We start from the raw sequence: 17,316 nt of genomic DNA, 5'->3' as shown, positions 1-17,316 counted from the left end.
CCCAGTAGACGTAAGGTAAAAGGCGACGATCTTAAGTTGAATCTTGATATGAGGACAGAATCACAAATGATCTTTCATACCTTTTCATTTTAGCACTTAGAAGAACTTCTTCATCTGGCTTACATTTCCCATGGTATATTCCGTGTAGAAACTCTTGGTTTCGTCTGTAGGTCATCACAGTGATGCTGCTTATCACGAGTCACAGCGTGTCTTGGGAGACACGATCTCCCATGCATTTAACGTATGGCCACATACCCTTCTGCTTCGGCTTGTCTCTCTCTGTGGGGCGCAATAGAGTGAATGATATAGTTAACAATAGGGTCATGGTAAAACAACTGTTGAAGGACAACACCATCAGTCATGTGCATGTTACTTATATCATGATAAACTCGTTATGACGATGAACCATTCAATACACATCTCACCTGCAGGGTCTGGCCAGAAGACACGTGGTCGTCAAGGACATGCCTGGAATCATTCGAGAAATTGCCAAGGGACGAGGTGTCTTCATCCAGAATCGCAGTGCCATGGAATTCCTGACAAACACTCTCCTTGGTCCTTTCCGCAAAGCCTTTGGTGTACGCATGCTTAAGGTAGGCTTTCTCTTCTGTCCTCTTCTGTTAGATGTCTAGAAAAAAAAAAAGAAACTGTTGCCCCGTTTACAACTGCAGACTCCCTAAGATTTTGCCTTGTGGAGGGACTTCTGATGAATGACGAATAATTCTTGATTCCTGGAGGATTACTGAGATGACTGTAATAAGTTACGGAAGCCCGTGACTTACTATAGTGACTTACTCCTCAGCCCTCTCACACACATTCCTCCAGCTGCCACACCTTTCTCTTATCCTATCTTTTCTTATTCCATTAACGCTCGTCATACTACTTGTTGTTTCATGTTTAATTTCCAGTACAATCACGCTACCCTTATATTTTAGTTTAAAGCCTACGCCTGGCGTTCATACAACACCGACGGGGCAACATACCCACCTTACTTTCCACACATTTCTCAAAGCGCTCGACCTTCTCCCATTTGCCCACACCTATTGTTCTCTACGGGTCCCATGGAACCATTCGCTGCCATATCCACTTCCAGGTATCTATAACACTCCACTTCCACCATTTAGACTTATACTTTAGATTGTTTGCCTGTCTTTAATGCTAAACCTAACAGCTTTCCTTTCATTTACATTTACTCTCAAAATACATTTACTCTGTAGCTCGAACGCTCACCACTATCCCCTTTGCCTTCATACAATGGCACTATACATGTATTCCTCCAATCCGCAGGTACCTTACCATGATCCATACATACATTGAATACCCTTACTAATCAGTCAACAACACAGTCACTAACCTTCTTAATAAATTCAACTGCAATACCATCCATTACAGCCGCCAGCCGCTTTTCATCATCCAGAAGGCTTTCACCGCCTCTTCTCTCTTCACCAAACCACTTTCCATGACTCTCTCACTTCGCATACCACCCGACCATGACACCTTACATCTGTCACTCTATCGTCAAACACATTTAAGAATCCTTCAAAAACACTCACTCCATCTCCTCACTTCATAACTATCTCTTATCACTTCCCCTTTTGCCCCCTTCACCGATGTGTCCATTTGTTTTCATGTCTATCGCACATTATTTACCTCCTTGAAAAACATTATTTTATATATCCTAAAGTTTGATGATCCTTTCTCACCTCAACTCTCATTTGTCCTCTTTTTCAACCCTTGCACCTTCCTCTTGACCTCATACCACTTTCTATTATAAATCTCCCAATCATTTGCACTCCTTCCCTATAAGTACCGCCCAAAGGCATTTCATTTCTCTTTCGCTAGCAACTTTACTTCTTCATCCCATTACTCACTACCCTTTCTAATCTGCCCACCTCCCATCTATTGTATGTCACATACATGTCTTGCCCATGCCATCACCGTTTCCCAAAATGCCTCTCATATTCACCCACTCCTCTCGGCTCATTTACTCTCACCTTTTGCCGTTCTACACTCAAGCTCTGCTGGTATTTCTTCACACAAGTCTCCTTTCCAAGCTCACTCACTCTTACCACTCTCTTCTCCCACACATTGTCTCTTCTTATTTGAAAATTTCTACAAATCTTCACCCTAACCTCCACAAGATAGTGATCAGACATCCCACCAACTGCCCCTCTCAGCACATTTACATCCAAAAGTCTCTCTTACACGCCTATCAATCAATACATAATCTGATGATATCCGTTGACCATTTCTCCTCTCATCATACGAATGCTTGTGAATATTTCTCATTTTAACCAGGTATATCCAATCACCAGTCTTTTTCAGCACACAACTCTCAGAGCTCCTCATTATTTCCGTTCAGAGCGCTGAATAATCACATGTACCCCAGTTTTACCCTCAACTGCCACAGTACTTCCCTTAGCGTTAATCACCCATCACTAACACCCGGTTTCCCAAAACAATTGCCTCTCACCCATCTCTCGTCCTTCACTTTCCATTTTACGCACATCAGTCTAGAAAGCGTTGAAGAATGTGTGGAAAGCGAGAGCGTTATCTCGGAGAGCAAAAATGGGTGTCTTTGAAAGAGTAGTGGTTCCAACAACGTTATATGGTTGCGAGGCGTGGGCTATGGATAGAGTTGTGCGCAGGAGGATGGATGTGCTGGAAATGAGATGTTTGAGGACAATGTGTGGTGTGAGGTGGTTTGATTGAGAAAGTAATGAAAGGGTAAGAAAGATGTGTGGTTATGAAAAGGAGTGTGGTTAAGAGAGCAGAAGAGGGTGTATTGAAATGGTTTGGTCAACTGGAGAGAATAAGTAAGGAAAGTTTGACAAAAAGGGTATATGCGTCAGAGGTGGAAGGAACGGGGAGAGGTGGGAGACCAAATTGGAGGTGGAAAGATGGAGTGAAAAAGATTTTGAGCGATCGCGGTCTGAATATACAGGAGGGTGAAAGGCGTGCAAGGAATAGAGTGAATTGGAACGATGTGGTATACCGTGTTCGACGGGCTGTCAATGGATTGAACCAGGACATGTGAAGCGTCTGGGGTAAACCATAGAAAGTTTTGCGGGGCCTGGATGTAGAAAGAGAGCTGTGGTTTCGGTGATTTACACATGACAAATAGAGACTGAGTGTGAACGAATATGGCCTTGTTGTCTTTTCCTATCGCTAGTTCGCGCGCGCGAGGGGGGAGGTGGTGCCATTTCACGTGTGGCGAGGTTGCGACAGATTTGGATGAAGGCAGGAAGTATGGGAATGCACAAGTGTATATATGTATATGTCTTTTATGTATTTGTATGTATACGTTCAAATTCACAGGTATGTATATGTGCATGTGTGGGCGTTCATGCATATGCATATGTATGTGGGTGGGTTGGGCCATTCTTTTGTTTGTTTCCTAGCGCTACCTCACTAACGCGGGGGACAGCGACTAAGTATGATAAATGAATAAGTATATATATATATATATATATATATATATATATATATATATATATATATATATATATATTTCTTTTTTATTTTAATTCATTTTGCCTTGTCGCTGTCTCCCGCGTTAGCGAGGTAGCGCAAGGAAACAGACGAATGAATGGCCCAAACCACCCACATACAAATGTACATACCTATACATCTCAACGTATATATATATATATATATATATATATATATATATATATATATATATATATATATATATATATATATATATATATATATATATATATCTTTATTTTTTTTTTCATATTATTTGCCATTTCCCGCGTTAGCGAGGTAGCGTTAAGAACAGAGAACTGGGCCTTAGAGGGATATCCTCACCTGACCCCCTTCTCTGTTCTTTCTTTTGGAAAATTAAAAAAGAAATAAAACAAAATTAAAAAAAAAACGAGAGGGGCGGATTTCCAGCCACCCGCTCCCTCCCCTTTAAGTCGCCTTCTACGACACGCAGGGAATACGTGGGAAGTATTCTTTCTCCCCTATCCCCAGGGATATATATATATATATATATATATATATATATATATATATATATATATATATATATATATATATATATATATATATATATATATATATATATATATATATATATATATATATATATATATATATATATATATATATATATATGTACACAGACGTATGCATATATACACATGTACATAATTCATATTGTCTGCCCTTACTCATTCCCATCACCACCCCGCCACACATGAAATAACAACTCCCTCCCCCCGCATGTACGCGAGGTAGCGCTAGGAAAAGACAGCAAAGGCCACATTCGTTCATGTGTAATGCACTGAAACCACAGCTCCCTTTCCACATCTAGGCCCCACAGAACTTTCCATGGTTTACCCCAGACGCTACCCTGGTTCAATCCATTGACAACACGTCGACCCTGGTATATCACATCGTTCCAATTCACTCTATTCCTTGCACGCCGTTCACCCTCCTGCATGTTCAGGCCCCGATCACACAAAATCTTTTTCACTCCATCTTTCCACCTCCAGTTTGGTCTCCCACTTCTCCTCGTTCCCTCCACCTCCGACACATATATCCCCTTGGTCAATCTTTCCTCATTCATTCTCTCCATGTGACCAAACCATTTCAAAACACCCTCTTCTGCTCTCTCAACCACATTCTTTTTATCACCACACATCTCTCTTACCCTATCATTACTGACTCGATCAAACCGCCTCACACCACACATTGTCCTCAAACATTTCATTTCCAGCATACCCACTCTCCTCTGCACAACTCTATCTATAGCCCACGCCTCGCAACTATATAATATTGTTGGAACCACTATTCTTTCAAACATACCCATTTTTACTTTCCGAGATAATGTTCTCGGCTTCCACACATTCTTCAATGCCTCAGAACTTTCGCCCCCTCCCCCACCCTATGATTCACTTCCGCTTCCATGGTTCCATCCGCTGCCAGATCCACTCCCAGATATCTAAAACTCTTCACTTCCTCCAGTTTTTCTCCATTTAATTTACCTCCCAACTGACTTGTCCCTCAACGCTACTGTACCTAATAGCCTTGCTCTTATCACATTTACTTTCAGCTTTCTTCTTTCACACACTTTACTAAACTCAGTCACCAGCTTCTGCAGTTTCTCACCCGAATCAGCCACCAGCGATGTATCATCAGCGAACAACAACTGGCTCACTTCCCAAGCTCTCTCATCCCCAACAAACTGCATACTTGACCATTTTTCCAAAACTCTTGCATTTACCTCCCTAACAACCCCATCCATAAAAGAAGCAGTCACTTTCCTCTCTTCCTACACCGACACATGACTTATATCCTTGATAAAAACTTTTCACTGCTTCTAAGAACTTGCCCCCCGCACCACTATTCTTAATACCTTCCACAGAGCATCTCTATTAACTCTATCATATGCTTTCTCCAGATCCATAAATGCTACATACAAATCCATTTCCTTTTCTAAGTATTTCTCACATACATTCTTCAAATCAAACACCTGATCCACACATCCTTTACCACTTCTGAAAGCACACTGCTCTTCCCCAATCTGATGCTCTGTACATGCCTTCACCCTCTCAATCAATACCCTCCCATATAATTTCCCAGGAATACTCAACAAACTTAAACCTTTGTAATTTGAGCACTCACTTTTATCCCCTTTGCCTTTGTACAATGGCACTATGCAAGCATTCCGCCTCACTATGAATCATACATACATTAAATAACCTTACCAACCAGTCAACAATAGAGTCACCCCCTTTTTTAATAAATTCCACTGCAATACCGTCCAAACCCGCTGCCTTGCCGGATTTCATCTTCCGCAAAGCTTTTACTACCTCTTCTCTGTTTACCAAATCATTCTCCGTAACCCTTTCACTTTGCACACTACCTCGACGAAAACACCCTCCATCTGCCATTCTATCATCAAACACATTCAACAAATCTTCAAAATATTAATTCCATCTCCTTCTCTCATCACCACTACTTGCTATCACCTCCCCATTAGCCCCCTTCACTTTGTTCCCTTGTCTTGCGCACTTTATTTACCTCCTTTCAAAACATCTTTCTATCCTCCCTAAAATTTAATGATACTCTCACACTCCAACTTTAATTTGCCCTCTTTTTCACCTCTTGCACCTTTCTCTTGACCTCCTGCCTCTTTCTTTTATACATCTCCCATTCATTTACATTATTTCCCTGGAAAAATCGTCCAAATGCCTCTCTCTTCTCTTTCACTAATAATCTTACTTTTTCATCCCACTACTCACTACCCTTTCTAATCTGCCCACCTCCCACGCTTCTCATGCCACAAGCATGTTTTGTGGAAGCCATCACTGCTTCCCTAAATACATCCCATTCCTGCCCCACTCCAATTACATCCTTTGTTCTCACCTACTTCTATTCTGTACTCAGTCTCTCCTGGTGCTTCCTCACACGTCTCCTTTCCAAGCTCACTTGCTCTCACCACTCTCTTCACCCCAACATTCTCTCTTCTTTTCTGAAAACCTCTACAAATCTTCACCTTCGCCTCCACAAGATAATGATCAGACATCCCTCCAGTTGCACCTCTCAGCACATAAACGTCCAAAAGTCTCTCTTTCGCTCGCCTATCAGTTATCACGTAATCTAGTAACATTCTCTGGGCCATCTCTCCTACTTACATACGTATACTTATGTTCATCTCTCTTTTTAAACCAGGCATTCCCAATCACCAATCCTTTTTCAGCACATAAATCTACAAGCTCTTCACCATTTATAACACTGAACACCCCATGTACACCAATTATTACCTGAACTACTCACCTTTCTGTTTTTTTCATGTGTGTTGGGGTCGCGATGAGAATAGATGAAGGCAGCAAGTATGAATATGTACATGTGTAGATAGTATATGTCTGTGTATGTATATATATATATATATGTATACGTTGAAATGTATAGGTATGTATATGTGAGTGTGTGGGCGTTTATGTATATACATGTGTATTTGGGTGGGTTGAGTCATTCTTTCGTCTGTTTCCTTGCGGTACCTCACTGACGCGGGAGACAGCGACTAAGTATAATAAAACAGATAAAGAAGAATACGCACACACACACACACACATATATATATATATATATATATATATATATATATATATATATATATATATATATATATATATATTTTTTTTTTTTTTTTTTTTTATACTTTGTCGCTGTCTCCCGCGTTTGCGAGGTAGCGCAAGGAAACAGACGAAAGAATGACTCAACCCACCCAAATACACATGTACATACACACGTCCACACACGCAAATATACATACCTACACAGCTTTCCATGGTTTACCCCAGACGCTTCACATGCCTTGATTCACTCCACTGACAGCACGTCAACCCCTGTATACCACATCGCTCCAATTCACTCTATTCCTTGCCCTCCTTTCACCCTCCTGCATGTTCAGGCCCCGATCACACAAAATCTTTTTCACTCCATCTTTCCACCTCCAATTTGGTCTCCCTCTTCTCCTCGTTCCCTCCACCTCCGACACATATATCCTCTTGGTCAATCTTTCCTCACTCATTCTCTCCATGTGCCCAAACCATTTCAAAACACCCTCTTCTGCTCTCTCAACCACGCTCTTTTTATTTCCACACATCTCTCTTACCCTTACGTTACTTACTCGATCAAACCACCTCACACCACACATTGTCCTCAAACATCTCATTTCCAGCACATCCATCCTCCTGCGCACAACTCTATCCATAGCCCACGCCTCGCAACCATACAACATTGCTGGAACCACTATTCCTTCAAACATACCCATTTTTGCTTTCCGAGATAATGTTCTCGACTTCCACACATTTTTCAAGGCTCCCAAAATTTTCGCCCCCTCCCCCACCCTATGATCCACTTCCGCTTCCATGGTTCCATCCGCTGCCAGATCCACTCCCAGATATCTAAAACACTTCACTTCCTCCAGTTTTTCTCCATTCAAACTCACCTCCCAATTGACTTGACCTTCAACCCTACTGTACCTAATAACCTTGCTCTTATTCACATTTACTCTTAACTTTCTTCTTTCACACACTTTACCAAACTCAGTCACCAGCTTCTGTAGTTTCTCACATGAATCAGCCACCAGCGCTGTATCATCAGCGAACAACAACAATATATATATATATATATATATATATATATATATATATATATATATATATATATATATATATATATATATATATATATATATATATATATATATATATATATATATATATATACATTCCTGCTGCAGGAATGTTATTCCACCTTCAACGTAGCCGTAGGTCTCCCGAGGAACTCTCCGCTCAAGTCCCGCTTCGATCGCGTCATCGGCTGGATCTTCGAGAGCGGCCTGGTAAGGCACTGGAAGCAAGAGTCTTACGCAGTGTACAAAAAGGTGAATATTATTGAGGCCTGAAAGTCCTCTGTCTTTGAAGCACTCAAGCATCATCACCCTTTGCTCCACACAGTGTTGAGTTACTCAAACAGTATTTTTTCATTTAGAAAGGTTGGGTAAGTGTGATGAGTCCCTGTTCATCCAAAGGCAGTATGATGGGTGACAGGTGAGTCATACGTGGTGAGTAATGAGTTAGAGTCTTGTATACTAGAGAAGTGCTACTCAGACGTAACAGTAATGAGTTAGTAGTGTTGGCTCAGTCCAAGTTCACTGTGACTGAGGCAGAAGCCCTTGTAGTAACGAAGATGCTATATTGATGATAATGAGTCATGTATTTTACTAGCTACAGTCAGGGATCTTAGTGATGAATAGCAGACAATTGTACTTCATTGGTGATAATGGTGTCGCAGGTCTTCACCGTACTCATCAATGAATTCTAGGTTATTGTATGAGAGGCCAGAGGTGCTTATGTTCTGCCAGAGATCGTAAGAATGTCTAATGAGGACGAGGTCCTATTGATAGGATGTATCTAACATCAACCAGGATTCCTAGTCATGAGGTAGAGGTAGTCCCTGGTCATATAACGTTTTATTGATGTAAATGGGTAAGAACAAAGTTAAGAGAGAGAAATAAGAAAGTTAGCTTATAATGGGGACGAATCTGGATGGGGATTGATTTTGCTTATCAGGAGGCGATCGTTGCTCCTCTATTACTCGTTAGTCACACTGATAAGTTGGGTATTACCATAAACATCAGTATAGGTAAACTCGCCAACAACACAGAGATAAGACAACTTTACAGTTTTGGAAATTTTGAATTGCTGAGCCTAGGAGGAAGGTAACAAAAGTATCATATATGATCTCGTGCTGGCGTACTCCAGGATCCTCCTCAATGGGGCCCTCGCAGGTTTGTGGATTTGTGAATTTAGATTGCCCTGCAGGTATTAACTTCTGTGGAAACTGTCTATGTGTATAATCTTATAGTTACACTGATTTAACTGACTTAAGATACCTCCATCCCCTGCCACTCTCTAAGTTCTACCTTCTCTACCCTGCAGAACAAGGAAGAGGTTAAGGGTGAGGATGCTAATGTCTCGAACACGCTGGTGGCTATCGTTGCTGGAGACCTTGGTGGCACCGGAGGCCTTGTGCCTCTCAGTCTCGACCATATGCAAAGTGTCTTCTACGGCTTGCTCTTCTGTTTCGTGGTCTCTGCTATAACATTCTTATATGAGGTTGCCTTTAGTAGAAGGATGTAAAGACTAGCATTTAGATGTCTTATGTATTTGATCACTTTTATTTACTTTCCTCCTAAATATTGATGGGTGATATACACAGGAAAACTACAGGTGTCTCTATTTTATGTCTTGTATGACATACTCTTGTCATATTTTGAGTCGGAAAAATCCTTTGCTTCTCAGTGAACGTTACTCAAAGCAGCAATTATTATACACCATGCCAGACATTCATATCTTTTCTTTCTCGATAATGATAAAGCCACCTGGTCTTTGGAAGCTGAAGAACAGGTTCAGTGACATTACATGGGCGAAGTACGTTTCCTTGACTACATCAATCCTCGCGTCTCCACCCATCGGCAAGGTGACAGATACCCTTTATCCCACCCTCGAGACATGTCAACAGATCCGCCTGCCTGGTCACTACACCACAGTGTATTCCACTTCGCATAACACCTATTTGCTCGAAGCATACCTTTAGTTTATATTCACGTGTGTACTGTGTCCTTATCTCATACACGGGTGATAATTCATGAATGGCACATGATCCAAAACACGGCTTGGTGAAGCATCTGTGATGATTTACTCACGTATTTACACGGTAAATGCACCTAAGGTACAGTGTTGTGAACGAGGCTCTTGGCATGAGAATATTCGTGACTTGACTCCTTAATGAACCTCAGGAGGGTTCGTGCTGATTTGATCTGTCGTAGGTGCAAGGATGTTTCATTATTGCTAGGTTCTGTTATACAATTTAGAACACCAAGAAAAGGAAAATTGTTAATCTAAGAATTCTTCGAAGGGAACAAATTATTCTGGTGTATATCAAAGACAATAATCCAATTAAAGGAACACAGTGTGTGATTTTACATGTCACTAACCTTGCTCCATACACATTGATCCAAATTTCTAAAACCCATGGCAAAGTGAGAGACCAGAATAGATATTTTCCTTGAAACTCATCGTTGTCAAATATATAGAAGACTTTCTTTCCTTTTTAATCAGCATAAAACTCAATAAACACTAATGAAATATATTCGTTTTATTATAACAGTTTTACTTCCATGGCCACTTACATCAAATATCCAGAGGAAAACAATTATCTATTTGAGTAGAGAAGATAACTACCACAACAGACAAGATGACAGCGTTTAATCCAGACGCTTCAACAAAACTGTCTACCTTCGTTGGACTGAGGCCCCCTTCGCGTCACCTGGGCATAGTCAGCGGCGAAGATAACCTTCCACGAGCCAAGGAGAGGGATGGAGCCAAGAGAGCCGACTCACCAATCAGAAAACGAGACATATGGTCAGGAAAATGGCTGACCTGCTGGGGTTGTCTTTGATTTGTATTACTTACTTAGTCCACTGAGGAAGATAGTTGTGCCGAAACGTTTGAAATAAACTCTATACTCTTACCTGGTTCAACAGACGAAGAAATTCCGCATTCGCTCTCATCCATTCTCAGGCTGTCATGTGTAATGCACCCAAACCACAGCTCCTTATCCACAACCAGGCCCTACAAATCTTTCCATGGTATTCTCCGGCCACTTTATGCGCCATGAATCATTTCTCGGGCAACATGTCAATCCCTGTATACCACAACGTTCCACTTCACTCTATTCCGTGCACACCTTTCACCCTCTTACACGTTCAGGCACAAATCACTCAAAATCTTTTTCACTCCATCCTTCTATCTCCAATTCAGTGCGCCCCTTCTCTTTGTCACCTCCACTATCGACACTTGTTCTCTTTTTCGATCCCTGCACTTTCTTCTTGACATCCTTCCGTAAATACCTCTTTTCACTCGGAGCTTTACTTCTTCTTTCCATCACTAACTACCCTTTCTAACCTCCCCACCTCCACCATACTCATGCCATACGCATCTCTTGCGCATCCCTGGTGAGATAGTGGTGTGTTCATAAAAAGAGTTTGGCTGAGGGAAGTGAAGATTGTAATGAAATGGTTTGGACAGATGGCGAGAATGAGTGAGGAGAGGTTGACAAAGACGATGTATATGTAAGACATGGAAGGAACGAGTGGAAGGGGAAGACAAAATGAAAAGATCGAGTGAAAAAGAAATCAGGCGATCAGGACATGAACATGCAGAAGAATGAAAGGCGCGCACATGATAGAGTGATTTGGAACGATGGGGTAAGTCACGGAAAGGTTTGTGGGGCCTGGTTGTGGATAGAGAGCTGTGGTATTGCTGCATCGCACATGATAGCTAGAAACTGGATTTCAACAAATGTGGCTCTTCTTCGTCTGTTCCTGCCTCTACCTCGCTAATGGGGTAAACGGCGGTCACATACATTATATATTATACTTATTTTAATGTACAGTTTTTCTAACTTTCTCTTTGGGACAATAGGATACCACATCTATGTTTTCCGTCGTTAATGTCACAAAACTAACAAAGCACTGTCCAAGATTACCCTGGTTAACACAACGTTTCTGGTTTCTTCATCCATTATCAAGTGATTTCAAGAACAGGGTTATAAGTATTACATTACATAAAGTACTGAGCACAGAGTGGCCATGTTGATGCTGCAACTATTATCTGACCACTGACCACACCACACAAACCACCGTGGTCACTTGGGAGCTGAGGTCGATACCCTCCCATCTGTTAGGTTATCAACTTATCTATTTGATTTTTGTACTTAATGATGATAACTCTATATTAGTCGTATTTCATTTAATGCCATAGTACATTACTCTTGAAACTACAGGTATATTACTCCTTATCTGAAACTCACCGAATATGATTCTGGTTATAGCTTGTCCGCTGACTGGTGTTGCTTTAGAGCAACTCATGCTCCACTATCATAACAGGAGTTGTTGAAGAACAACGCACTGTCTTGCACTCTGACTATAGCAGAACTAACTCTCTTGTATTTCAAGTGGTGCTGTTGTAGAGCAGCTCACTCGCTTGTTCTGTGACTTGTGTTGTTAAAGTGCAACTCATTCGCTAATACTGTGTATTGTATTAGTGTCGAACAAGTCACTACCTTGTTAAGTGACTGGTGTTGTTGTTGAGCAACTCACTTGCACGGTGGTGACTGATGTTGTTGTAGAGCTCACTCGCTTGTACGGTGGCTGGTGTTGTTGTAGAACAGTTCACTCGCTTGTACGGTGGCTGGTGTTATTATAGAGCAGTTCACCCGCTTGTACGGTGGCTGGTGTTATTGTAGAGCAGCTCACTCGCTTTTACGGTGGCTGGTGTTGTTGTAGAGCAGTTTACTCGCTTGTCCAGTGGCTGGTGTTATTGTAGAGCAGCTAACTCGCTTGTACGGTGGCTGGTGTTGTTGTAGAGCAGCTCACTCGCTTGCACGATGGCTGGTGTTGTTGTAGAGCAGCTCACTCGCTTGTACGGTGGCTGGTGTTGTTGTAGAGCGGCTCACTCGCTTGCACGATGGCTGGTGTTGTTGTAGAGCAGCTCACTCGCTTGTACGGTGGCTGGTGTTGTAAAGCAGCTCACTCGCTTGTACGGTGGCTGGTGTCGTTGTAGAGCAGCTCACTCACTTGTGCGGTGGCTGGTGTTGTTGTAGAGCAGCTCACTTTCTTATGAAAAACTTCAACGAAAGTTCAGTGGCTACATCAGTGTTATATACCGACCAAAACCAACATCATTCGAAACTGTATTGAGACGATGTGTACCCTGACACTCCTTCATATCTGTCGGTCACTTACACAACACTGATTAGTTTAGAGAAAAAATGGTAATGAACTAGAAGTTTCTATCTTTTGTTCATGATAAAACTATCATAAAATGTAATAGAGCTGTTATCATAAGGGGAGGGTGTATGCATTAGAGCGGAGTACCGAAAAACAAGGTTTGCTGTTCCGTGCCTACGCTTGGTCAGTGATATGACAAGGTTACATTATTTTCTGGTTTCGAGCATTCAGCGCTCATTCACCCTCCTTCAGATTCACACACACACACACACACATACACACACACACACACACTTGTCTTAGGCTGGTTTGTGTGTGTGTGTGTGTGTGAGAGGCGGTGGGTGGGTGTGTGCGTGTGTACACCTATATGTGTAAAGAGGTGGTACAAATGTACAAAGTGAATAGATAAGGGAACGCATGTGTAGTACTCTTTCGCTGTAGCACAAATAGTAATCACATAGAAATGACGTACATAAATACATTTTATATGTATATATATATATATATATATATATATATATATATATATATATATATATATATATATATATATATATCTTTCTTTCTTTCAAACTATTCGCCATTTCCCGCGTTAGCGAGGTAGCGTTAAGAACAGAGGACGGGGCCTTGGAGGGAATATCCTCACCTGGCCCCCTTCTCTGTTCCTTGTTTTGGAAAATTAAAAAAAAAACGAGAGGGGAAGATTTCCAGCCCCCCGCTCCCTCCCCTTTTAGTCGCCTTCTACGACACGCAGGGAATACGTGGGAAGTATTCTTTCTCCCCTATCCCCAGGGATGATATATATATATATATATATATATATATATATATATATATATATATATATATATATATATCATCCCTGGGGATACGGGAGAAAGAATACTGCGAGTTGTACAAGGCGTCTAAAAGGGGAGGGAGCGGGTGGCTGGAAATCCTCCCCTCTCGTTTTTTTTTTCAATTTTCCAAAAGAAGGAACAGAGAATGGGGCCAGGTGAGGATATTCCCTCAAAGGCTCAGTCCTCTGTTCTTAACACTACCTCGCTAATGCGGGAAATGGCGAATAGTACGAAAGAAAAGAATATATATATATATATATATATATATATATATATATATATATATATATATATATATATATATATATATATATTTTTTTTTTTTTTTTATACTTTGTCGCTGTCTCCCGCGTTTGCGAGGTAGCGCAAGGAAACAGACGAAAGAAATGGCCCAACCCCCCCCCATACACATGTATATACATACGTCCACACACGCAAATATACATACCTACACAGCTTTCCATGGTTTACCCCAGACGCTTCACATGCCTTGATTCAATCCACTGACAGCACGTCAACCCCGGTATACCACATCGCTCCAATTCACTCTATTCCTTGCCCTCCTTTCACCCTCCTGCATGTTCAGGCCCCGATCACACAAAATCTTTTTCACTCCATCTTTCCACCTCCAATTTGGTCTCCCTCTTCTCCTTGCTTCCCTCCACCTCCGACACATATATCCTCTTGGTCAATCTTTCCTCACTCATCCTCTCCATGTGCCCAAACCACTTCAAAACACCCTCTTCTGCTCTCTCAACCACGCTCTTTTTATTTCCACACATCTCTCTTACCCTTACGTTACTCACTCGATCAAACCACCTCACACCACACATTGTCCTCAAACATCTCATTTCCAGCACATCCATCCTCCTGCGCACAACTCTATCCATAGCCCACGCCTCGCAACCATACAACATTGTTGGAACCACTATTCCTTCAAACATACCCATTGTTGCTTTCCGAGATAATGTTCTCGACTTCCACACATTCTTCAAGGCCCCAGAATTTTCGCCCCCTCCCCCACCCTATGATCCACTTCCGCTTCCATGGTTCCATCCGCTGCCAGATCCACTCCCAGATATCTAAAACACTTCACTTCATCCAGTTTTTCTCCGTTCAAACTCACCTCCCAATTGACTTGATCCTCAACCCTACTGTACCTAATAACCTTGCTCTTATTCACATTTACTCTTAACTTTCTTCTTCCACACACTTTACCAAACTCAGTCACCAGCTTCTGCAGTTTCTCACATGAATCAGCCACCAGCGCTGTATCATCAGCGAACAACAACTGACTCACTTCCCAAGCTCTCTCATCCCCAACAGACTTCATACTTGCCCCTCTTTCCAAAACTCTTGCATTTACCTCCCTAACAACCCCATCCATAAACAAATTAAACAACCATGGAGACATCACACACCCCTGCCGCAAACCTACATTCACTGAGAACCAATCACTTTCCTCTCTTCCTACACGTACACATGCCTTACATCCTCGAAAAAACTTTTCACTGCTTCTAACAACTTTCCTCCCACCCCATATATTCTTAATACCTTCCACAGAGCATCTCTATCAACTCTATCATATGCCTTCTCCAGATCCATAAATGCTACATACAAATCCATTTGCTTTTCTAAGTATTTCTCACATACATTCTTCAAAGCAAACACCTGATCCACACATCCTCTACCACTTCTGAAACCACACTGCTCTTCCCCAATCTGATGCTCTGTACATGCCTTCACCCTCTCAATCAATACCCTCCCATATAATTTACCATATATATATATATATATATATATATATATATATATATATATATATATATATATATATATATATATATATATATATATATATATATATATATACATATATATATATAAATATATATATTTTTTTTTTCCAAAAGAAGGAACAGAGAAGGGGGCCAGGTGAGGATATTCCCTCTAAGGCCCAGTCCTCTGTTGTTAACGCTGCCTCGCTAATGCGGGAAATGGCGAATGGTATGAATATATATATATATATATATATATATATATATATATATATATATATATATATATATATATATATATATATATATATATATATATATATATATATATATTTATATATATATATATATATATATATATATATATATATATATATATATATATATATATATATATATATATTTATATATATATATATATATATATATATATATATATATATATATATATATATATATATATATATATATATATATATATATATATATATATATATATATATATATATATATATATATATATATATATATATATATATTATCCCTGGGGATAGGGGAGAAAGAATACTTCCCACGTATTCCCTGCGTGTCGTAGAAGGCGACTAAAAGGGAAGGGAGCGGTGGGCTGGAAATCCTTCCCTCTCGTTTTTAATTTTCCGAAAGAAGGAACAGTGAAGGGGGCCAAGTGAGGTTTTCCTTCAAAGGCTCAGTCCTCTGTTCTTAACGCTACTTCACTAAAGTAGGAAATGGTGAATAGTATTAAAAGAAATATATATATATATATATATATATATATATATATATATATATATATATATATATATATATATATATATATATTATATATGAACAAAGTGCATATGAACCCGCACCTTCATGGAACGCACAAACCTCCAACAGCCAGGAAGGTACCCGGTACCCCTGTGTAACAGGCGGGAGCGCTACCGCTAGGCTATGATCGCCCCTAATAGGGAAATAACTATTCGAATACTATGTACTCGAATACCTTTCGTGTCACGTTGGTGAGCAACGGGGTCTACACCGGTCATTTCCTATTAGGCTCACAAAGCCAGTAGATATTCGTTGTTCTTGACTACGTAAATAAAGTTTCCTTCTCATGCAGTCGGATAAAAGAGCGAAAGAAAAATCATATGGCTGCAGACATGATGATCACATGGTTATGTGCAGGATCAAAAGGGATAAATACGTTCATATGAAATGCGAGTCATGCATTCATAACGCGAGCTTATAGGGAAATCAGTGATCCGGTTCAGTAATTAATACAGATGTTCATGGCATGGAAATGATATAGTTTTGAGATTGGCAATCGCGATGTTTTTTTGAACCTACACAATACATAATTCCATCCACACACACA

At 40.6% G+C, this 17,316-nt stretch overlaps 1 protein-coding gene across 1 annotated transcript in view; it reads left to right on the top strand.

Annotated features, from left to right (window-relative positions):
- The window catches only part of LOC139756809 (glutamate receptor ionotropic, kainate 2-like), a 49,871-nt gene extending 39,202 nt beyond the window's left edge, over positions 1-10,669 (top strand). The window contains exons 9-11 of the mRNA XM_071676614.1: positions 432-593; positions 8,267-8,410; positions 9,468-10,669. Coding sequence (XP_071532715.1) covers positions 432-593; positions 8,267-8,410; positions 9,468-9,668 — 507 coding nt within the window. The 3' untranslated portion in view covers positions 9,669-10,669. The remainder of the gene's footprint in view (positions 1-431; positions 594-8,266; positions 8,411-9,467) is intronic.
- The last annotated feature ends 6,647 nt before the right edge of the window (positions 10,670-17,316 follow it).

This window comes from Panulirus ornatus, chromosome 23, assembly GCF_036320965.1.
Source record: "Panulirus ornatus isolate Po-2019 chromosome 23, ASM3632096v1, whole genome shotgun sequence".
NCBI classification, from domain to species: domain Eukaryota; kingdom Metazoa; phylum Arthropoda; class Malacostraca; order Decapoda; family Palinuridae; genus Panulirus; species Panulirus ornatus.
Note: the sequence above shows the minus strand (reverse complement) of the source record. Positions and strands in the feature narration are given on the sequence as shown.